Source organism: Maylandia zebra, linkage group LG16 (assembly GCF_041146795.1).
Source record: "Maylandia zebra isolate NMK-2024a linkage group LG16, Mzebra_GT3a, whole genome shotgun sequence".
NCBI classification, from domain to species: domain Eukaryota; kingdom Metazoa; phylum Chordata; class Actinopteri; order Cichliformes; family Cichlidae; genus Maylandia; species Maylandia zebra.
This window is the reverse complement of record NC_135182.1, coordinates 17081502-17105797: the sequence shown is the minus strand read 5'-3', so window position 1 is coordinate 17105797 and position 24296 is coordinate 17081502. Positions and strand designations below refer to the sequence as shown.

Here is a 24296-nt window from a genome sequence, read left to right as displayed (position 1 = left end):
ACAGATGAATTTATTCACTTCCTTATTTTAGTGTGCATCTAATTCTGCAATAACGGTGGCATTATACGGTATTATTTTCACTTCTCAGTCTTAAATCACTTTACCTGTTTCGCACCTTGGCTGTTTTCCATTTTGCTGCCAGGTTCCACTCTTGTGCCCACTCGCGTGTCAATTTTTATTGTGTGGAAGAAGACGTGTGTTTTGTGATGTGAAAACCGAGGAGTGAGAGAGAGATTTGTCAAGGCTTCTGGTCAGGCAGGAAGCTGAGTGTGGTTAGCTTAGCGGAACAATAGAGGGGAAGCTCTTTACCATTTTTTTTGTAAAGTATTTATCCTGCGTAGTCCCTCAGACTGCACTGGATCTGGCTTCTTAAGGACAAAAGTGAGAGTTAAGGAAATCAATCTTGCTTGCAGACGGGAGTTACGGTACTACTGGAGATACTAGAGAACATTTGATAACAAAAGCAAACATCCGCCATTCCAAATACAGTAAGAAGAGAGGGAGAGGATAGTTCAGGCGTGAAACTGGTCATGTGGCAAGTGTGAGCTCGCTCTGGAGATTGTATGGGTCCTGCAATGGCAGTTTTGGCAGGTCTTAAGCCTGGCTCTGGACAAGGGGATAGTGAAAGAATGCTGTCCTGGCCAGTTTTCCTGTTGATGCTGGCCGCTCTCAGCTCATCTTTTCTTTCAGCTTTGTCTCTGTACCAGCTGGTAGCCCTCAGAGCTGAAATAGAGCAACTTCAATCAGATGTCTCTTGTGGGAGAGAAGAGGGACAACCCAGCGCAGACAGATTGCAGGTGAGAGAACACTAGTCCACCCCCCACATGGGAACGACAGCAAGCACCCCACCTGCACAAGGTTACGAAGATGTGCAAAATATTGTATTTTAATTGCAGTTACTGTTTTTCTAAGAGCTATATCATGTCTGTGCAGGTGGAGATTCCAAACAACATCAAAGATGTTGCTCGTCAGCCCGAGTGTCCACCTGCCTTCATCCAAAGACGACGAAGGAGAACGGTGTCTGGAGCAGAAGTGTTAAGTAAGACATAGAGGGTGCACTTGAGACTTACAGTTATTGTTCACGCATGAGATATTTGCAAAAATGTACGTTTTGTTTTTTCAACTCTGTTGCCTGATTAGAAAAAAGAAAAATAACACACACTTTTATTACTGGTACTATGCGTAGTGTATAATTTTCTGTACCATTGTTAACCCGTGTTTAATTGTGCATAGAGGTTTCTTTCTTTCTTTTTTTTTGGTGGGCAGGGGGGTGGAGGGTGTTAAATCCCGCCACACTAAGTTCCCCAGACACACTGTTTACTTTAACATACCAATGACCACGTTTTCTTAACAATCCCAAAAAATCTCATGTGGTCAGATATTGCTGTTAGTTGATTAATGTGCATAGTATAAGGCCAAATTTATTGAGCTGTTGGGCACCGATGATGCACTTTTGCCCAAAAATGGGAGAGAAAAAAATGATGGATAAGAACGAACAAGAGTAACGGTTAAGGAACAAGCTTTGTTGAGACAGAAAAGAAACAACTTTTAAAAATAGTTTCCTCTTGTGTTTGCTCGCAGTTTCTCAGTCTTTCCTGCAGATGCTGGCAAACGACAGCAGAAAAAACTACGTGAAAGGTACAAGATGTTAGACCATAACTGTGACATTTTGTTTTGATTTGTCTGTTTATTTAACTTACCTCTGGTTTGTATTTACCTCTTGTTTCATATTGAGATCTTTTGGTCTTTGCAAACTAATCAGAGCCATTGTTACAAAGTCAGAATTTAGACTTAAGCTGTATGAGGTCTACAGTAACTAAGTGACTCACAAATATGGTGACTGTTACAAAAGATGTATCTTTATGTGCTGTGGGGCATTTTCCATAATGATGTTATGTTTTGGTTTAGAAATTTTAAGAGATACGTACACAGGCATCCCTTGGCAGCCTGGGTTAAAGAGAGGCACTGCCCTGGAGGCCGAAGGTGACCGCATTTTAGTCCGAGAGGAGGGCTTCTATTATGTGTACAGTCAGGTATGTCCTTTTTTGAAATTGTCATTCCATGATTTTGCCACAGGGGGGTGCTGCCAGTCCGTTTCCAAATCATCAGATATTATTTTCCCCCTTACAAACGGTGCAGAAAAAAGGGTGTGCTCAATCTAAACATGCAGCTGGTTGAGAGACCTTGAACAAAGGTCAGATAAAGAAGAGAATATATAAATTATGCGTGCATAATAAATTAGGCGGTGCTGTAGCACCAATGCCCCCACCACACCCCGTGGTTTTAACCTGGTGGTTCTGATGTGCACAGGTCTTCTACAGGGACAACACCTTTGCAATGGGTCACGTGGTGTTCCGGTGGAAGGCAAATGTTGTTGGAAACGAGCCTCAGTATGTGTCCCTGTTCCGCTGCATCCAAAACATGAACCCTGTCCAATCGTTCAACACCTGCTACACAGGAGGTGAATCTGTGTTATTGTATTTGCCCAGATATGTTCTTCCTTTAAACAACAGTTCTTGTGGAGGTTAATCAACCCACTTCCTCTTTTGTCAAGCTGTCAAGCATTTGTTTGTGTGTTTGTGTATGCATGTTGGTGCTTCAGTTTAAGGAGTGCGTAATAATGGAAAATACCAATTCAAGGTCTGATGCAGACATTTACATCCCTCAGGTATTGTGAAACTGGAGGCTGGGGACTACTTGGAGCTTCTGATCCCCCGGGCCACAGCAGACGTGTCCCTGAGTGGAGATTCCACCTTTCTGGGTGCTCTCAAACTGGCTTAAACTGTGCCACCTCACATCGGACCCAAGGGGAGACGTTAAAGCCATGAAGTGCCAGAGATGGGGGAATGGCAGCAACATGCTACATTTCTTGGTGACCTTGACTGACTTGGTGTTGTGACAAAAACACAGGAAGCAGCCATTTCACCACTGGCTGAATGATGTACTGTGCAACTTCTAGCTTGTTAAGCCTGAGCAGACACAAGAGAGACAGAGGGTTAAGGGTTAAGGTCTGTCCTTTTTATTATGTTCATGCATTATATTCATTTGTGCCATACATATATACATTGTAAGAAACTGTTAGAATCAAGTAAGCTTTCTTCAGATAGTCGCACACGTGGCAAGGACCAAATATTAATCACATAATCTTTCATTTAGCAGCAGCCACATTACTGCATAACTCAGATGGTTCTTCTTATATGCTTTATTAGTCCAGATATAAAGACATAAGCCAGCATGACTCACTTGATATGAATATTCAGATGCAATAAAGTGACAATTCTTTCACAAGACATTCTGAGTGGAGGCTGATGTTCCATCAATAACCACAAGAAGGAAAGAGTTGTGTATGTGTGTGTGTGTGTGTGTGTGTGTGTGTGTGTGTGTGTGTGTGTGTGTGTGTGTGTGTGTGTGTGTGTGTGTCAGAACAAAAGCAAAGAGAGAAATAAGGTTGATCAGGAGCAGCAATACCCTATTTTTAGCCTGAGGCAAAACTCTAGGCAGATGATGTCTTCATTTTCAAAGGAAGTGATCAATGAATTTGCCATGCACGAATGCATGAAAGCCCAGGAGAAAATAGTAACACTTTTTCAGTGTATTCTTCAGTCTAGATTTTGTATAAGCTAGAGATGGAGTGAACGTTATACCCGAGAGTGTGTTCTTATATATTCTGGACAATATTAATACATTCGCAGTTTTAATTACAGTACATTATGTGAATTTTTTATGCCATAAATCATGCAGTATTATCAGTACTTTACACACTGTATAGGATCAGAGGGATTGTTTAGTTTTAATCTTTACTGACTGTCAGTGGTTTTGTATTATAATTGTCATATCAAAGGTAAAAAATAAACAATTAGTCACAAAAAAGGTTTTCTCTTACATGAGTTTTTCGTGCAATATAACATATCAGGAAAACACAGATTTGTACACGGGAAAGGAAAATGTTAAGCAAAACGCCACACAACTTAACATGATTTTGCCATGACATGATATGATATAAAATTATAACATATAGCTCAAGTATTTCCCACAATTTCCTTGTATTCAAAACACAATTCATTAACAGGAAAATCTGGCTTCTATCTGGCTGCCAGGAAACCCATATGAAAACAGTGACAGTCAAAAAAATGTTTTTGTTCCACAACTATTTAATGGTAAGCCCAGTTTAAGTAAACTATTTAAACTGTTGATTTTAGACAAGACACACACCACTGTTTACATTGGTTGCTGAGCGGAGCAGGCAAACAGTTCAGCTTCCTGGGTTTCAGGATGTATGGTTACCAGGGTTCCCTGGTAACCATACACCTCTCCCTGCGGTGAATAAATCTGAGAAATGACTCAGATTAATGTAACCAGCTAACTTGGAACGTTATAATTCTGGTGATAATAAATTTACTAAGGGAGGTGAAAGGCCTGAGTCTGGAAGTGTGGTCAGAGGGTGATTAAAACCGCCAAGGACATCATTTGCACCGGTCTGCAGAGCATCAGCAATACTGAACCCAACCACAGCTTTTTCACCTGCTGCCACCTGGGAAGCACCGTAGATGTAGCCACTGCAGGACATTTTATTTTCTCATCTTCATACTCTCTTTAATACTTTGCTATTTATTAAATACAGTTAATATTTTTAATGACTAAATTATTATTCATGTTTATTTTATGTGTTTTGCCAATACCATAAATGGTAAATGGACAGGTATTCATATAGTGCTTTTTACGACAAGCCTCATTCAGTCATACATACGTAAGCACCTTGTCCAGCATTACACAAATACTCACACAGATGCATTTGAATGTGAATGTGTGAATGCTAATGTGTTGACATGCAGACTAGAGTAGCCAGGGACTGAACAATCGACCCGACCCGCTCTACCTCCTCAGCCAGAGCTGCCTCAAATAAAGGGCCTGCATCTTCTACCTTGTTTTAAAACCTCCTGACATAATGGCAGTTAAAATGAAATATGAATCTTCAAACTGTAGAGGTTGATTTTTTTTAGTATTTTGGATTTCTCTTTATCTGCGATATTCTTTCTATGTAAACTGGCCATCTGTCAGTCGTGGCAAAGAGTAAGACAAAGCCCAGTGGGTGGTCACTTCTTCAACAGGCATTCTGCCCTTGTTTGACAAGCACTGAAATCAAAAGTGGGGGAGGGAAGAAGTCTAAAATAGAAGTCTTGAGAAGCTGGATGTTAAATTCACTCAAAGATCCCAAATATGTATCACTGCAAGAGTACATGGAAGAGAGACCTTGAAGTTGAAATGCACAAGGAGAGTGGGTCAGGTCAGAGAACCGGAGCCACTGAAGTCAGAGAAGCTCTTTGATGATGCGGTAAACAGAGCGGGCGGCTGGGCAAACATCAATTGAGAAAAAGAGGGGGGGGGGGGGGGGGGTTAGAGAAGAGGGAAGAGTGGAGCAAAGACCTCTGCTATAAATGTGTCAAGCATGATGCTCCTCCCTCTGGGTCAAAAATGTCTTCGTGCGGTGCCATGGTGACGAATTGTGTCTTGGCGGAAACTGATGTCATTTTGGGCTCCGCTTTCAAAAGAGAAACCAGTGTCTGACCGGAGAATGAGGAAATGAGACCTGCTGTGCGCTCATGCTGGCACTGTGTGTAGTTCACACACCCGTGCACTCACGGTGCGTGTATACAGTGTTTAAAATATCAAAGATGCACAAAGCAGATATTCCGAAACGTCTGTAAAATCATATTTTAAAGAGCGTCTTAAAGAAATAAAGATGAAAAACAGCTCTACAAATGACCTTTTTACCTGTTCTGCTTTATTCAACAGCTATAAGGCACATTATCTACTCTGACAGAGAAGTAAGATTACTTAAAGGAGCGCTGTTATACTAACAGTGGGTAAATTCCAAGAAGTCTTCAGTTTCAATTCATTTATTTTCTCATTTCTCCAATTCTATCCCTTGTGGGTTTCACTATCTCTTTGTTCCCATCTGTACTTCCCTTGCTTTCCTTCTCTCTCTCTCCCTGTTTGGTACCTTTGGGACAGGTGAGACAGATGACAGGGAGTAAAGGTGATCCCTGAATCCTGATTATAAAACCGAGCATGCCTCGTTTCACTAACATGCTTGCACAGGCATCAGAGTTTGCAGACAGACATTCACTTTTGCAGAGCATTGACTCTCACTGTGTACATATGTAGATCTGTTGCCCTCCCACAAATACTAATGAAATGTGCACTGCTCATATTAGCTCACAGCAGCTAAATGTGCTATATGTTTGTTTCGTGTACATACTTATGTAGAATTTGGAGATTACTTCGATCTGCTGCTGTCAGCCCAGAGTAATCAGGCTGATCCAGAGCCCTCCAGCTGAACTGGCAGAGGCAGTGCATGGATTTCTCTTCTAAGTGAGGATTTGGTTTATCAACAAACAGGATTGCACCATCCGTTACTCTACATCCTAAACACCGTGCTCTGTGCTCGCCATTCAATATAGTTTGGGGGTTTTTTGGATTCAGTTAGATGTCAATTGTTTCTGATTTGAAAAACGTGACTGACCAAGCCGAATAAGAGGTTTATCTGTTTTTAACATTGCAAACATGTGATTGGGTTTAAAAATGCTCTCCCTCTCTCCCCTGTCCACATGAGATCTGCAAATATAAGCTGATCTATAATTCATATATTCCTGCCGAAAAATCAAACCATCACAAAACAGCAATCTGCATGGGTACAAGGCAAGTTTGAGCAGATTTGAAAGTTGTCTCCGTTCAAGCTCTTCCTATTGAATCTTTTATTTTTCCAGGCATTTTTCTCAGGGACATGAGCTTATTGCAGAAGAGAGCAAAGCACATCAGATGGATGATGAGAAAGGGGGAGAAAGATTATGGCTTGCCACAACTCTGCTGCTTCCCCCTCTCTCTTTCCTTCTTTCTCCATCTTCTTCACCGCTCCAAGCCCGGGCTTTGGATGACACACAGCCCGCAACATTTGTTTAAACACACACACACACACACACACACACACACACACACACACACACACACACTTAGAAGCTATTGGACAAAAAGGAATAATTTGTATATACTGTAAATAAAAAATATTTGCTAATTTTACCTGAATACACCATCAGTTCAACAGTTGATATAAGAGAATAACTGACTTTACAATTAGTCATTTATTTATTTATTTTTACACTTTTTTTGTTCCCTCACTTTCTCGTGGCTTCTGGGGGCTTGGCTTTATTTCACCAATTCTTGGTATTATACTGTTTACATGTTTTTGAGTCTGCCAGTAGTTGCAAGTACTTTTATTTTGTTGTGATTGATTTTCAGTAGCAGGCACAATGTTAAATACTTTCACCATCTTGGTTAGTGATTCAGCGTGAGATCATTTTCTAATTTGCACCGCAGACCGCTCAGCATTGTTTGTTCTTGTTTATTAACCAAAGTCCTGGAGAAATACTGAAATTTTGACCTGATGATAGAAAAATAGAACACAAGTATGTATTTCATGAAATCCATCCGATGCGTGTGGAGATTCATTCTAGTACTCATTCTCGTGCTGATGAGGAAGAGCAACAGGCACTGATACCCTGTGAGAAAAAGGCGACGTTAGGTGAGAAGGCACATACTATTTACGAGCTGTCCTCATTGTTAGGCATATGTGCTTACGTTCCTTTTTGGCATGCAAACACACACACATACATACACATGCACAAGCAAAAGACGGGCGTAACGGAGTGGTGTGTACAAAGTCCACTGTCACCCATTCCTACCATCTGCTCATGGGCTTGTGATAAGCAGTTGTAATTAGAGATTTAAACTCCTGTCTTCCTCTCTTTCTGTTTTCCCTCTCTTACACAAAACCAAACTCATAAATCTCTCCCTTTCACTCTCTCTCCCTGACTTATGCTCACTCTCCCTTTCAGTTTTTCCCCTATATTCACCCAAGCAAGCACTACCCCCCCATCCACCCGCTCTCCTTTTAACTCTCTCTCCCCCTCTCTCACTCAGATGGGATGTGAGTGGAGGATTTTAGCCTATTGGTGTAGATGTAGAGAGAGATGGGAGTTGAGTTCTCTCTGGCTTTCTCTCGCTGAGTGTTTCAGATCTCTGCAGCTGAGACCAAATTGTCTCTGGATTTTATTTGCTATCTGCACAGAACCACAGGGAGAAGCTACACTGAGGTACAGCGCTAAATGTCTATTGCTTTTCGTGTGTTGTGTTGTTTAGTGACTTCAGAGCTCCTCTGTCCCGGTCGGTCACATAAGGCCCGATGGCATACTGTTGGGTCACCGGCAAATATTTGGATGAATCAAAACTATGATTGTGAATAATTTGCCCTTTGCATGAATGGAATTTCCTAAGCGTACAAGTAATCTACAAAGGGTAAAATGCCTGCTATAGTTTGATTTGACTTAGATGTTTATACATATTTTGAGTTTCTTTTTGCTTGTAGGTATTGCCTTTGTTTGCTGTCTGTAGATCGGCCTTTGTTTCTATTCATTTTTTTTTTTGTCCCTCTTGTATGCTGTTGTTTGCCTGGAGATGTTCCATGTGTGCTAACTGGCAGAGCAGAAAAAGGGAAACAGGTTTGTTGGCTTGTCAGCTGCAAACACAAACACGCAGCCCTCCAAAAAACCTTTAGGGTACTGAATGTCAACTGGGGATTGCCCCAGTTTCAGATGACCTTGGGTGACTTTCACCTAAGCTCTATGTGGTTGTGTGATGTGTACAATCAGAGCCTCTGTGTAAATATTTACAGAAAGTGAGGAAAAAAATCAGGAAAGAAAAGAGGACTATAGAGGACTGGACAGCCAGGAAAAATAGGGGTGACAATGGGTGGTGAATAGATTTTATGGAGTGTAAAGCCTTTTCTTGGTGTGACATAAGATAGCTCAGTATCCGACAAGATGATGACTCTGGCTGTGTAGAATAAAAAAACTGCTTTTGTTTCTCTGGAGCTCACAGATGGTCTTATTCAGACTGAGAGTCTACACACCCCAGTGTGTGTGTGTGTGTGTGTGTGTGTGTGTGTGTGTGTGTGTGTGTGTGTGTGTGTGTGTGTGTTTGTGAGAGAGAGAAAGAGAGAGAGAGAGAGAGAGAGAAAAGACTGAGTGCATGCGGGTTAAACTTGTTGGTGTTAAACCCTTGGGATGATATGATTCATAGCTGTTACTAATAAACACAGTGTAAGAAAATCACTCGTGATGTACAAGGAGGTCCACTTGTTTTAGTCACAGCGTCCCTTTCAACAAGCTGTATCTGTGTCTGTGTGCTATTCCCATCTGTCCTGTTGCTCAGCCAGACTGTGGGCCTCTCTGTCTGGCAGTATCAGAGGTATCATTCTCTTTAAACTCAAAAGACTGTCTCCACCACGTTACTTTAACAGTACCATTTTTCCAGCAGTTATATTCCAGACTCTCTTTTTTTGCTGCTTCTTTTCTTTTCTCTGTGGAGCATTACTAAATGCTGTGTAATCCGCACAAGGGCGCCCAGTTGCCTGTCCTGTGGTCAGCTGTTGAGCCACATGGTCTCAAGACTTAGTCACCACCCTCCCTGATAATTATAGGTTGATTTATGAGCTCGAGGAGGATGATGATGAAGAGCAGGAGAGGGTGGTGGCTGAGCAAAGACCTTTTGCTGCAAGCGAGGTTTTTGATGGATTTGCTGCTATCAGAACTCCAGTGGTGCTCAAAGAATATACAAACCACCAACTGTTTCACTCATGTAAAGTAGCCCACCAGCTGTGTTGCAATGCTGAAGCCCCATGGCTTTGACAAGATTTAAATGACACCTTTTTTGTATGATTAAGGGGCGAACCACCTTTCAAGAGAGCTCTAGGAGAGAGTGTCTGGTTCTGAAAGTCAACGTTATATAAAATGGAGAAAGGTAAAGGTAAAAGATGATGCCACCACTTAGATATCTTTTTCCTCCATCTAATAAATGAATTCAGAACTAGAGAGTCTCACTATTTCCTCACAGCACGAAGGCCCTGAGTTTGACTCCACCAAGGAGGTGGGGCCTTTTTGTGTGGAACTGACAACAACTGTTCCCTCTGAGTCTGCACGGATTCTCTCCATGTCCCAACTTCCTCCCACAGTCCAAAGACATGCATGGGGTTAGGTTGACCAAAGCCTGAATGGGAGCTTGAATGGTTGTTTGTCTTTCCATGTTAGCCCTGCAACAGACTGGTTATCTGTTTAGGGTCTGCTTGGCCTCTTGTCCTGTAACAGCTGGCGTAGGCTCCGGCACAAATTTGACCCTTGAACTGGATAAGTGAGAAGGGATGGATGGATAGATGGATGGAAGGATGGATGAGTGAAACTCTGTCTTTCAACACCTCCAACTGTGAGATGGGATGATTAAACATCTTTGTCTATATTTTTTGTGCCTGTCCACCAGCTGATATCTTCATAGTTTGGAACTGCACGGTTATCACGCTCACTGAAATTCCTTGGCGTTACTCTGACAGAAAGCCTCCAAGCCTCCTTTTGAAAAACAAACAAACAAACAAAAAAATATCTTCACAGACATTGAATAGATAGATGAATTTCATGCGCCTGAGGTCAGAGGAAAGAAGGCTGACTGGGCAGGCAAAAGAGGGGGTAGAGGGGGTTCATCTGGGAATGCCATGGATTAAATTGGACTGCTGCCAGCTGTAATCCAGAGCAACTGCGCTATTTATTTGAATTATGAGTTGAGATGGAAATGTGCAATATTAGGAGTGTGCTGTAAAGAAAAGGACTGTTTACTAACATTATCAGGATTGAAAAGATTCCTGATCTATGATAATTATTTCATTATTTGTTTGTTTCTTTTGTTTGAACAACAGTAAATTCACCAAATTCCTGTATTTTCAGATTAATGACAGTTAAAAAAAAGAAATAGAGTTATTGCCCTCTCCCTTGCCAAAGCTTTACTCCAGCTATGAAACCTTGGTTGTATTCGGGTGTGCTATAATAATAGCAGCTAATAAATCCAATCAGAAATCACATTTTTCATTTTTTTGGTACTCGGCACAAATTTCCTAAAGAATTGGAAGCAAAATTTTTGGGGAAAAGTGCTTTATTCTTCATCTTATAGATCATGAGCCTGAATTGGAAAATAAGCTTGAGAATGGGATGAAACCGTCTGAAAACTGCTATTCTTATGAGTAAAACCCATAGGATTGGACAGCTGCTTCAAACAGCAGCTAAAGTTAATGACAGGTGGTGAAAAGCACTCGTGGCATCAGCAGCAGCAAAAGCGTGTTTTTAGGAGAGGAATTCCTGCAGCAAGCTTTGGATTGGATCCAAACCTTTTGTCTGAGATTTTCCCCCATCTGATGAAACAATATCATCAAAGCAGTCTGCATGGGTTCAATGCTAAACAGGTGCAGCAGCTGACACAAAGGTTGACTAAGCCCTAAGGAGATGGAGGCTGTCCTCTATGTGATCTCACTTTATATAGAAGACTTCCTCACAGTAACACATGCTGCTGGTATGTGACTGGTGGCCTTGCAGACTTTGTTTCACTTCCTATAATTGGACACTGTGTCATAAAGGGACATCAGTGTCAGGGTCGATGTCTGGGCTTGCCAGGACTTGCTTTTGCTACATGTATTTATGAATTACCTTTCATCAGCTGATCGAGTGATGAGGGTAGGATAGCTTTATCTTATGTGAAAACCACAGTTAACACTGCTGGATTCCCCCCCCCCACAGAGAGAAAAGAACAACACATAAGTAGCCTGCAGATACTTTAATGTTATGAAGGTAATTTAGGAATGGGAGCTGAGATCGCTCGATTGTGTAACATGGCTTGGATGGTGCAGAGGGAGGATGATGAATGCATTTCTCAGCAGGAAGAAACAAGTAGGATGGAAAGAGAGGCTGCGAGAACAGCTCATGAAGTAGCTGTTTCGCTCGCCTGTCTGAAAATTGTTTGAAGGCAGGTGCGTAAAATGTGGCTACTCCATTTCTGCCATCATATGGACAAGTGGACCCTCTGCCGTTGCACATAAATAATTGTCCACCTACCAGGTTCTTTTGCCTGTAGCTACAGTGGCTGATATTAGAGCGCTGAGTGTGAGTGCATCAGCAGAGCCATGCTAATGATTTGAACAGGATTGGTTAAGTATTCCCTTTAAAAACGCCGCTTTGATCTATTCAAGGAGCCATGGGGGGAGTTTTTGCTGAGATTAAAGATAATGTCTAGCTGTGATGTTTGTGTGTCTGATTTCAAACATGTCATCACTCACATTTAACCTTAATCAAATTAAGGCATTAGCTAATGAGGCATGATGCCCCATTTGACAATGCTACAATACACTCCTACTTCCATCACGCTGATCTCCTGAAGATCCTCGTTAGACTGTTGTCCACAGAATGAAAGATCGAGGATTATCGACAGAAGTGAGGCAAAAGAAGTGAGGCAAAAAGCAGAGTGTGTGACCTAAATTCTTGAGAAAAAGGATCACTTACAGCAAAGCTGGAGTGAAATGAAGGAGAGAGGATTTGAGGTGAAGGATAATGTGTTTGGTAAAAAGAAAGTGTGGAGGAAAGGGTGATAAAAGATCCCAGTTAGTGTTATCATAATATCTGTTCATTTCTGCAGGTACAGATAAGAGGTCTGAAATGAAGGAAAACGTCTCTGTAAAGCAATGTCTCATACCATAATGTGGAAGAAATTGCTTCGGGATCATGCACATACTCCCAGAGTGTTTGTGTTAGTGCGTGTGTGTTTTAAAAGTGTGTTTTTTTATTTTTTATTTTATTGATCATGTAATTGCATCCCTTTGTATAACTACCAATCCAAAATGTAACAACCTCTAAATCGTTCCCACCTGCCTTCTTTGTTTTTACTTTGTCTCCATGTTATAACTCCCTTACTCTCTCTTACATTTTCCAGTTGACCTTACACCAGACTACAGAGTGTGTAATTTAATTAAAGCCATAGTCGCACACGATCTGTGGCAGGAGGTGATAATAGGTAGTGCAATAAAGGATTTTAAGTACAAGCTAAGTGTTAGAAGTTCATATCATTGCCTATGTAGCCTTAGACTGAACAGCACAGGCTGGTATAGGGAAGTGATAACATTTTGTGATCACTGAGACAGTGGAATATTAAAAAGAAAACATTTCAGAGAGACTGATTAGAGGAACATTTTGCGACTTTGTGAGGGTGTCTAATCTTGTCACATGAAACACATGATAACTATTAATTAAGTAAATTAATTAAATCAGCTCATTTTTCTTGTCCCTGTTTAAGCAGTTCATTATGAAAAAAGAAATGGATTCAAATCCCTGCAAGAAAAGTCTATCTGTCACACAGCACTTGCATTCAAAGGTGTTGACCTTTATAGTAATTGGAAAACAAACTAAAATCATGTAGTCACGCTTTATGTATTACTAAAATTAGGGATAATTAAAAATAGGATTTGTTTAAATCTTTCTTCAGATAAGTCATATGGTCTAATTTCAAATCAGCATTTAAGACTTTCAAGCTACATTACATTACAGACATATGTAGCATAAGCTAATAATAACACCATTGTTAAAACTACTACGATGGAGAAAAATTGCTATGCCTTTTTATGCCATTAGCATAAAAAAATCTTTATATTGCTTTAGTCATTGGTTGCTTACTTTAGACTTTAGATTCAAGATTTTTCAAATGTTCATTGGAAATAGTGCTAACTAGCTAATTGCATGAACAACCACAATATTGGAGGTTTGCTATTTTTCTAAAACTTCCTGAGATGTTGTTTACCCAAAATACTTAATTTGCAGCTTCTTGGGCTTTCAGCATCACAACCTCAGAACAATTACATTTATAAGTGAAAACAAGTGTGGTCATGACTACAATTTTTTAATTTTTGTTAAGGTAAGGCAACTGGAACATTTATAATACCATGGCATCACTTGTAGCTAGGTGCTAACTTTGTCAACATAGCTAAATTCATTCTTTACCATTAAATTAGGAGTGATGGGATGTAACTGGGTGATAATGAAGTTAAACAGCAGTTTTTTTGTCTTTGTGCTAAAACTTCTGTACTGTTATTAACAAAGTCTTGGGATGATCGACAATATTGCTCTAAAAAGACAGCTAGCTTTCTAGCCTTACTTAGCCAGTTTGAGGAAATATTAAATTGGATCAACAGCAATGAGTTGTTGTGCAATATGTAAACCTTCATTTTAATGTCTTGCCCTCACTTAATGTAGGCTTATAGTATGCTTTCTGCATATGTATGTGTAAAATACAAATTCTTATTGTGCCACCTCTCAGGGTAATGGATCAGTCAATTTGTAATTTAGGTTAATTATGACAATAATTACTTTAATAAGCTCAAACAGTAGGTACTGTATTGGTGTTTGGGTAAGACCCCCATTAATTATATGAGCAGCGACTCAGAGATTAAGAGTGACAGACTAGGACTGATGCTGACAGATGGAGAGATTATCCAGGAGGAAAGCACAGGAAGCTAATTAAAAACAGCTGATGTGTGAAGATATGCAACAAAGAGGAGATCTCCCCTTTCAGAGGTACCCTCCTCTCTCTGTATCTACTTTAAGCTTTTCTATTTTTCTTGGTATTATAATTACTTTCCCCCATGTTGCTGTCTGCTTTGTCTTTCTCATGATTACAGCCTTTTCAGTGACTGTAGATGTATGATTTTTTTTTAACCATTACTGTCTCTGACTTTTAACTCCTTCCTTCTTATATGTGTTGTTGTTACATACCTTTCAGTGGCTCTCCCAGTTCTGCAGGTGAGAATTAAAGCATGTGTGCTTGGAGATGAAGGAAGATAGATTTAGAATATTAAATCAGCAGCATGGTGGGTAGGTGAGTAGAACCTAACAGTGAAATGGCTAAAATAAGGCTGTAATGGACATGTGGAAATTGTGAAAAGATGCTTTGAGAAAAAAAACAAATGTTAACAAGGGGAAAATCCAAGGTCACTGTGGGGATTATTGCCAGTGCAGCTCTGTAGTAATGATGGTGATAGCCCTTAACTATTCATCACCACCACATTACAGGACTAAGTGTTTGGGTTTATGTGTGTGAGCACATTAAGGGGTTTCAGACACACCTGTGTGTGAGCATTTAACCTCCATTATATTTTTTCGGTGTGTCTGGCTCCAAAAACACAGCTCATGTCGTTCTGTTTTGTCTCCTTTGTCTGGCAGTTGGCTTTGTAGCCGGTTTCTGTCTTTATGGGTCTCCTTGGCAAACTATCCCTGTTTGGCCACAAACTCATCAGGGCACACTACATGAAGCAAATCCAGGCGCCTCCCCTCTCCTTGTCCCTCCTCCTCATTTGTCAGAGCAGCATAGTGGGGAATAGAAAGAAGGGGTGGATGATTGTGAGGCTAGGGGTGTAACTGCACCCCTCAGATGGAGTGAGTGGGCTGGGCTCAGCGAGGTCTGGAGAGGGGGAGGGACACAGAGGGAGATAGAAAGACAGATGTAAAAGAATGATCAGCTCCAAGCGGCATAGTTACCATGGCTACGGGGAAGGGGAAGAGGATGAATGAATGACATCACAGTGGCGGGGAGGTGAGAGAGTGTGAAATTGATTTGGAGCACGGGCAGGCTGCTCTCGTAGGGTTTTCGTCAGGCGGACACATTTCTCTCGCCTGCGTGCCGTGGTGTCTCCTGTGGACGAGCTCTCACTGGTGAGACTCTGCTTTTTCTCTCCTTCTAACACTTCTTGTTCATGAGCCTGATGGTGAGTGTGATTTTTGTTTTGATAACAGTATTCAGGTACTACAGCACAGAATGAGAACACGCATGCATGCGTTAAGGAGCATGGGTGTCATGTGTGTCTTTGGGAATGAAAGGAAATGCATATGGTGTGCCACGCAGTTGTCGTGGGTCTAAATATACCACGAGACACTTAGTTTAGTGTGTTATTATGGCTGGGAATGAACAGCTGATTGTGCAAGAAAGATTTCAGTGTAGCGTAAGATTTCCGTGCTGTCATGAGATCTATTTGATTACAGATTTTCACACTTTAAAGCTGTTGAGACTGCATCTGTTGTCATCTTGTTGCTGATGCTTTCAGCTGTTATGTCATTTTCATTTAGTTCCTTAAGGTCACTTCTTTGTTGCCTCTGTTTTTAGCAGCGTGAACGAGATGTTCAGAAGCCAAACCTGGTTCCTGTTCAGAAAGCACCTCAGCGGCGGAGCTGTGGAGCTTTTCCACCAATGGAGAGTGAACTTGACTCTTAATTTATGGGTGGTCTTTCTTAGCAGTGCACCAATGTGCTGCGAGTCCGTTGGCAAAGCTGGCTTTGTGATTAATGAGGAAGTTGACCTGTATTGACCCCTGAGAGACAAACAGACAGAGTTGAAGGGCAGGGGCTGGAGGTCACAGTAAAGTCAATCAAAGTCCTTGCTCAGTTTCTCTTCCTGTTGGTCAGCATCCAGAATGGTGACATATAACAGATTACATTAGTGATCAAAGGATCAACATTAAGTGATTTTGAAAGCATAATCCATTATCCACGCACACTGGTCCACAATTTTGTTGTAATATGCGTAGTCCAGATGGTTTGTTTCACATCTTTTCAGCTGTTACGTGTGTGCTGTCTATTCTTGTCTGGAGAGAATATGCAAAGAGGTACAGTGCATTAGCAATGATCCTTAACAGATAGTATTGTATAATTCAGCCACTGAATGTAATAGTTTAGAAGCAAAAGGAAGAATACTGTACTTAGTTATAAAAACAGCAGGAAAGGCTGAATTCCCCAGACAATATGCCTGTCCGGCATCAGCACTGTTGTTAGGCTCAGGGCATCAATTATGAATAAAGAGAGGATGAATATACATGAGGCTCTTTCAGACAATTTAATGTGAAACTGATAAAACTGTCACTGGGATATGCAGACAACTATACCGTAGATGTGGGTCACACTGTGTTTCTTTGTGTTAAAGATGAAATGATATAAACATTTCAAATCACAGTTATAGTGACCAAAAGGATCGTGGTTATTAACGCAGTCACGGTGTGGTTTGAATGTGTCGGATAAGTTTAATGTTTTTTACGAAACCAAAAAGTTTCCTCGGTTCAGGTCTGTGCAGTTTATTTTGTGTATTTTGTGTCATTCTGTAGGACATCTGAAAGTGCGAGATGGACCCTTCAGCCCATTTATTCAAAATCTATTTTTAACAAAAGAAACAACTGAGCAACCACAGAACAAAAGAGCAAAGCAAACAAAACAAACACTTCTCTAAATCAAAACATGGAAATCCATACGCTTCAAAAACATGTTTTCATAAAGAGAAAAAAGAGAATCGCATGTGTGAAAGCCACATCGTCTTTTACAGTGTTGCAGTCTGCCTTTGCCTTCATGCCAAATTCCTTTGATGTTTTTACAAACACAGCGAGACAGTGTTTTTTAGCCTCTTATAGAATATGAACCTTTATTGTTTTCCATTTATTTTTTATTTTCTTTAGCATGTGCATTAACACCATCTACGCTTTTACATAAAGAGTTGTTAAGACACACACTGTAGGTAAATGATGGATGTAGCTTGTGCATCTAAAAAGTCAAGGTACTGAGGATACAGCTTAAACCTTCATACTTTCTAAAGGCCAGCAGGTGGCATCTCTGCTAACTGGAAAAAGAAGACAGAATCAATCAAGATTGTGAGGATCTAAAATGTTGGGCTCAAATGAATGGGTGACATCATGGTGACTAGATGGACCTCATTTATATACAGTCTATAGGCTCACCGGATGGGAGTAGCTAGTATGGATGTTAAGGTGCTCCACTGCAGACAGTATACAGTTGTGCTGTCAGTCTCTTTTAGGTCATTTTAAAAGTTCACCTGAGTGAGTGTGAGGCTGCCGGCATTCTGGAAAGCATCACCTGAGACAGAATGCTTGCCCATGAAGGATGTCCAATCACTCGCTCTGAACACAAAACTGCCCGGTAGCAAAACAGTACCTAAGATAGTGCTTTTGTTTCAGTGTTGTGAGCAGATAATCTGAAGTCAGATCTAGGCCATCCCACTCTGTTACTGCATGTTTTCTTGTGTCACTTACACAGTGTCTTTAGGTTTTTTTCAATACCTTGCTCCTAACTTTGGGTCTTCTCTGTTTATGACTACTACAAAGAAGTAAGAGTATGGTGGTTGCTTAGCAACATGAAGAGTTGTGCCTATACTGTACCTGGGTGATATAAGCATATTTATTGTGTAGCCTGCAGTCTACAGTTCCTCGTTGGGTTTAGCTTTGGAGAGAAATCAGATTACTGGATAACTCTGACATATTGTTAGTTTATGTTGTGGGAAGCTGCAGATGACTGACTGCTGACAGTAATCCTGGAACCTACACAGTGAGCTTAAAATAAAATTACACCTACAAACTTGGTAATGCAGTATTAGCTTATCAGCATGGTGGTGGCATGTCTCCATAATAATATTAGAAATAATAATAAGTTATCATGTCATCATTTAAAATATGATTGATTTATTAGATATATGATGCTTCTTCTTGCATTCATTTTACTTGGATAGCGGCAAAAGCAGCAAAGTTGGTGGGATTTGGTTCTTTCACAGGATTCTGTGTAGTGCAGCGGAGCTGTTTGTGCAATGAAAACAGACAATTTCTTGATCAAAATGTAATTTTTTGTGTGTGTGTCTTTTTTGTTTATCCTTAATGACAAAAAGTGAATCAACCAGTACTGACAGAATTACAGTATGTAACGCTATTGTGTTGTGTCGGCTGATCGGTTAACAGAGACAAATAACGAGTTTTTGTGGAGCATCATGATTGCTGCAGCATATTTATGTGATCATACTGACATATTTACATAGTGACTTGGACAGTTCTCTTATAAACTGACTCACTCTGTCTCTCTCTTTGTCATATAATCTCTGTTCCACACATTTGTATGTTCCACACAAAAGGCCTGTTCACTGCAGGAGCTTCTGTAAAAGCTCCTGCAGTGAACAGGCCTTTTGTGTTCTTCTCAAGATTTACAAAGATTTGAATACTACTGTATTTAATCCATCTCAGTTGGCTACTCTAACTTGTGTGTGAATGGGTGTGTTAGAAGCACAACACACAAATATAGCTGCACAGATTTCTTCTCATTACTTTTATGGTAGACTTACAGCTTCCATTTAAGCTGTTTTGCAAGAGTAGAGTGAAATGCAAAATTTGTTAACAAACATGGAAATGGTTCAAGAAGCAACTTGATTAGATTTGCATTAAACTGGTGAAGCTTCCGGACTATAATTATGCTGTGGTTGTTAATAGTGCAATCACACTAGGGGAAACAGTGGTTGGAGAATGCAGTAAGACCCAACTTTTTGAAGCTGTGAGCCATGAACTTGCTGCCTCTGAAATGGTTGCTTCAAAGATCTGTGGACGCTCACAGTCAGCTGCAATAAAACGACAACAAGCTATGGTATCATTGTGCTATCAGTTAGAGATGAGTTACATGCAATCTGTATGCAATACAGGCAAAACAGGTCGCCTTCCACCAGCTGACCAGAGTTTGTGTATGTCGCATGTTCAGCCTCTGGGTGACCAGCTGGTCAACGCAACTACCTGTAATCGGTCACCAATACCAAAAACGTTTGATGCAATCAGGCAACCATTGATTTTCCTTATATACAAGAAGGTTGCTGTCCTATTTACAATCTATTTTCCTATTGTGCCTGCAACACAATAGTATCCATGTTATTATTCCCTGTATTTCATTGGAATCACAGCTGTCTTTTTCCATCTCCTTTTTTTACTTCTACACTCCTGCTGTCAGTTTAAAGTCAGTTACGTAACATGAAATTATGATATAATTATAAAAGACTTCAACTGGAGTGAACAAAAGGTGCGGTCTTTTTAGAAATGGACTCCTTTCCTTCAATCTGATCGCATCTCAAAGTGACAGCCTGTCACTTTTTCAGTAAAAGTCTGTTTTGTAAAATGTGTTTGTTTACTTAAAGTAGTCGCATGATGCATGTGATGTAGCGTCGGCCAGTGCGTTAATATATATCCTGGAGGTTTGTGTGTGTAGCCCTACCCGCTCTGTATCATTGCCAAAAAACAGCTGGTCAAGCGTTGTTGTGCATGCGCAGTAGAGTGTGCACAGTGTGTGTGTTTGTGCACATTCGCTCAGATACACAGCAGGCATCTTATGGAACATTAGTACTTCAATTTAAACAGCTGTGTGTAGCATGATAACATAAAGCTGAATGGTGATGTAGATTAGTAGATGAAGCCAACTGCGCGTGAGTCACTGTGAGTCACTCACACAGTGTTGTGTGTAAGACGCCAGTCACTCATTCAGCTGGGAAAGATTGAGAGCAGGTGAGAGTAGGATGCTGTTTCTTCACTAAGTGCTGCTTGACTTGGAGCTGTTCACATGTTTGCTTGTACTTTTCTTTTATTTGTCTGGTTATTGATTGTCTCTTGCCGAAGCTTTGTGTTCCCGCGTTTGTTTGTTGTGCCAGCTGCTTGGCGCTGGGAGGATAAACAAAGTCAGAGCGAGAACTGGACTCTCTTCCAGTTTTAGGGATTGCGTAGTGGGGGAGAGGAGGGAAAGGGAGGGATTTAGAGAGAGACTCATAATTACAGGCAGAAAGCGAAGCCTGCACGAGAGGAGAGAATCTAACTCATAAGTTATTAATTGTTATAGCTCTCATCTGTCTCTGCCTTTGTCATGTACTAATTTATGTAATTTGTCTTTCAAGTCCTCCTCACTCTGACAGTTTTTTCCCTCGCCTTTCTCATGTTTCTCTCTCGTTCTTTCTTTCTTCTTCTGGCCAGCAGTGATAATGAACTGTATCAGTCTTTCAGCAATCAACGGACTAGATGATGCTGAAGTGATTACTGCAGTCTTTTGTCATTTGTTGACTCTTAAACTGTGAAATTACAAACAATCCTGTTTACATGGCTGTCACTTTAGTCCAGCCAACCTATGCCTCAACGTCAAAATAAAAAATAGCTGCATGAATCTTGATCAACCACTTAATCAGAATTTTCTTTTGTCTTGATTGTCAGTTTCTTTGGCGAGAGAATTACACTTTCAGAGTGGGGAGCTTTTTACCATATTTGAGGGCGTATCGAGCTGACTGATCTCCCAAACAGATCGTGTTTGTCTTTATAACTGCCTACAGTCACGATACAACTGTAGCTGAATAATAAATTAATGGGGATGACACACGTGATTGGCAGGGAGCTCCAAAGCAGATTGCAGGTCTTGTCACACTGGTGGGTGACCGTTTCAGATCTTTGAAACAAACAAGTCGTCATACGGGTTTGAACATTACTATAAACATTTTATTTAATGGCTGATTCATGTAATCACTCAGAAAATGCCTGAATTTTGGTGTTGACAGCAAAGCAAAGCATTTTTATGTGCCTTCCTTTGAAGAAAAAAATTGCTTTTTGCTTTTTATTTTTATTTTTTTACAAAAAATGTTTCCATTTTCAAAACTGTTTCATCTATGATTTCTTTTCTTTCTGGCAAAAAATAAGTTGCTCTTCTATACAAAACCAGCTGATTAGTCACTAGCAGGTGAAAATCAAAAGGTTTGTTATTTTGCATCGTATACCTGTGTGTTCATAAAATACTCCAGCAAAACAATTCAGAAAACAAGATTCAGCATAGTGTGATCCAGCAACTGAACACAACAGGCATTATTTTGTTTGTGCTTGTTAGTTTAAAAATGAATGGGTCAAAGATGAAATTGCCTGCCATGTCTGAAGCCCATAAATCTGATTTATAAGAACATGCAATTCTGCAGTTGTGACTGTTAGGTCAGTGCCTGGGAGCTGCTGAAGCTCACAGGCTCAGCATAGCTTGTTAACACCTGTCTGTTATTGAGTCACCCTGGCATAGCTGACTGGTACTGGGACTGATACCATTTTACCTTCATCTGTTCGACCTCTGTTCATCATTGTATATTCAATTTGTTTTCCACTAATGCACTGTGACAGGCCGCAATGTCCTTGAAATAATTGATGCAACCTTTTATGTCACTGATGCATAGTAACAAACTATCCAATGAAACAAAGTGGTGCTTTAGTAAGACTAGTAACAGGACAAATGAGAGAGGATAATGCTGTTTGACCTCTTTTCTGTATTTATAGGTAGTTTCTCTGTGATCTGCAGCATTGTGCAGAGAAATGCTTAAATCTTCCCCCTGCAGGCAGCAATCCACCTTAGAATTAACTAACATTGATGCTATGTTATTAACTGGTATTAAGAATATTAGATAGTCTGCCATTTAATTTAAACCTGGCTTGAGCTGCTACTGTGTAATGATCAGATTGCACAATTATTCAGTTTAGAAGGTGATTCAAAAAGATTTAACACATAATGTGTGTGGCTTAGGAAATATTAGTGTAGTTATTAGTTCAGTAATTTGTCAGTTGTATTAGTGTAGCTGTTTGCATTGCCAATGAATATACGTTGACCTTTTTGATTACATTTGAGTGTAAATTGGCATGTACTCTGTCAACACCAATATTGATACTAATACTAATCTTACCATAAAACCTGCATAAAAAATATAATTCTGACAGCAGATTGTAAGAGTACACACAGAATACAGAGAGAAAAATATAGAAAGCTTGGGCAGTATGTTAAAAATTGTCTACTGGCCACCATCAACAACAGACAGTTGCAGTTTTTTGATACATGTGCAGTGCCACCCACTCCCGCATGCATGCACATGCATGAATGAGCTTGCCGCAAAAAAAAAAATAAAATAAACTCACATACTTGGGATTATTTTTGTATTAGACCACACAAACGTGATAGACTGAGGCACCAGATGGTAAACCCTGACAACATTTGGTCGCTGAAGAGAAAAGTGTGAAAAATGTGTACTCCCAGATTGGCTGGCCAGAAGTTACTGGAAGTTGCTGGTTGATGCTGAGTAAAATCAGTCACAGAGAGGGTCCTGCACCAAAAACTTCTTTGTGATTGCTTTGGCCACTAGCAGAATGCTCGAGTCACCTGTAATTTGCTGGGAAGAGGCCAACTTGTCCACAAACACTTTCTAACTGAGTAGAAGTGAAACTTGAAAAAAACGGTTACCGGAAAAAGAGCCTTTTCACTTTCAAAGGAAAGGTTGCACCTATTGAAACATGCTGGCTTTAGCAGTAAGCAGCTCTAAATTTGAAGGTAGAAATTCTCAGATTCCAGTTTGTGACACACTTTCTCAGGTTTCGCTACCTCTCTGTGGTGGTTGTAGACAGATCTTCCGTTAAAACTATGGGTGACTACAGCAGTCTGTTAGCAAGCAAAGCAGTGGGGAGTATAGCAACCACTCACAACTAGTGGGGAATAATTGTTTTTCCCTAGGGACCAGTGGTTGCCAGGAGGTCACCAACCAGTCTCTAGGAACTAGATGAAGAACACCTTGAAGCTTCTGAATGAACAAACAGATGGGGTTAACAAATATCATTAAGCTAATGGTGATGCGCACCAAGTTAGCAGCTAGCTTGTCTATTATGGATTGAGCTAGCTTCTTAGCTCAATCCATAATAGTCTCAATCAGTGTCTCCACTGTCGTTCTCCACAACCTAAAGGAAGAATCTTGCTCCAGTATTCATCAATTGTGCTCTACAAGTTAATTATTTTTCATGCCCTCACAGCACAAGTCGGCAATGGGCTCGACCAATTGTCATGAACAATTATGACCAAACCTAATATAGAGGATTTTAAATTGAATCCTGAATGAAGAAAGTACTGTCAGTAGCACAATTACCATAAATTAAAAATGATACCAATGTAAGAAAAACAGGACAGATTAGCAAAATGATAATAACACTTTGTGCAGTGAAAAAAATCAACAAAACAGAACAAAAAAATATGATTGCAAGGTGTTAAACAGATCATTTAAAAAAATACACGAAATAGCAAATTATGTTTGGTGTATGTTTACTTGAGCACCTTGTGTCAATAGCATGATACAATATATGGGATTGTAAGTAGCTGGAACGGATTTACACAAATAAATCTATCAAATGGAAATGAGAAATACTGAATTCACAGTCTCCTTTAATATATAATACCTCAAGTGCTAAGTGCCTTTGGCTTTGCCTTTATTAGGAACCTTTCCTGCACCTTGGATCCGTCACCACTGAACTCAGTTGAAGAGATCACACTTAAGAACAAATGTACTCACTCTCTAGGATGTCAAGCACAAAATTCATGGTGGTAACACAGTTGCAGCATTGATTGACAGCTGAGGGTGATGATGGCAGAGTGACCGCTGTGTCAAAGTGAATGAAATTTATGATCTGTGCATCAAACGCTGCCTTAGTGAAAACCTGTCAGTGCTGCACAGAAGAAGAAGAGAGCCTCAGTCTCTACCAGAAACAG

At 40.4% G+C, this 24296-nt stretch overlaps 2 protein-coding genes across 3 annotated transcripts in view; both read left to right on the top strand.

Moving 5' to 3' along the window:
* Positions 1-221: 221 nt before the first annotated feature.
* Positions 222-3290, top strand: tnfsf13b (TNF superfamily member 13b). Its single transcript, XM_004551361.4, has 6 exons — positions 222-797; positions 934-1039; positions 1582-1638; positions 1909-2033; positions 2311-2461; positions 2669-3290. The coding sequence occupies exons 1-6, from the start codon at positions 564-566 to the stop codon at positions 2779-2781; spliced, it is 786 nt and encodes a 261-aa protein (XP_004551418.1). The 5' UTR covers positions 222-563; the 3' UTR covers positions 2782-3290.
* Positions 3291-8032: 4742 nt separating this feature from the next.
* Positions 8033-24296, top strand: part of myo16 (myosin XVI) — a 114402-nt gene continuing 98138 nt past the window's right edge. The window contains exon 1 of one of the 2 annotated variants that reach the window (XM_076874870.1): positions 8033-8150. The gene's annotated coding sequence lies outside the window, so the exon portion shown is untranslated. Of the gene's footprint in view, positions 8151-15529; positions 15624-24296 lie in introns of those variants that run through there. The other variant, XM_076874869.1, reaches the window with a different exon arrangement.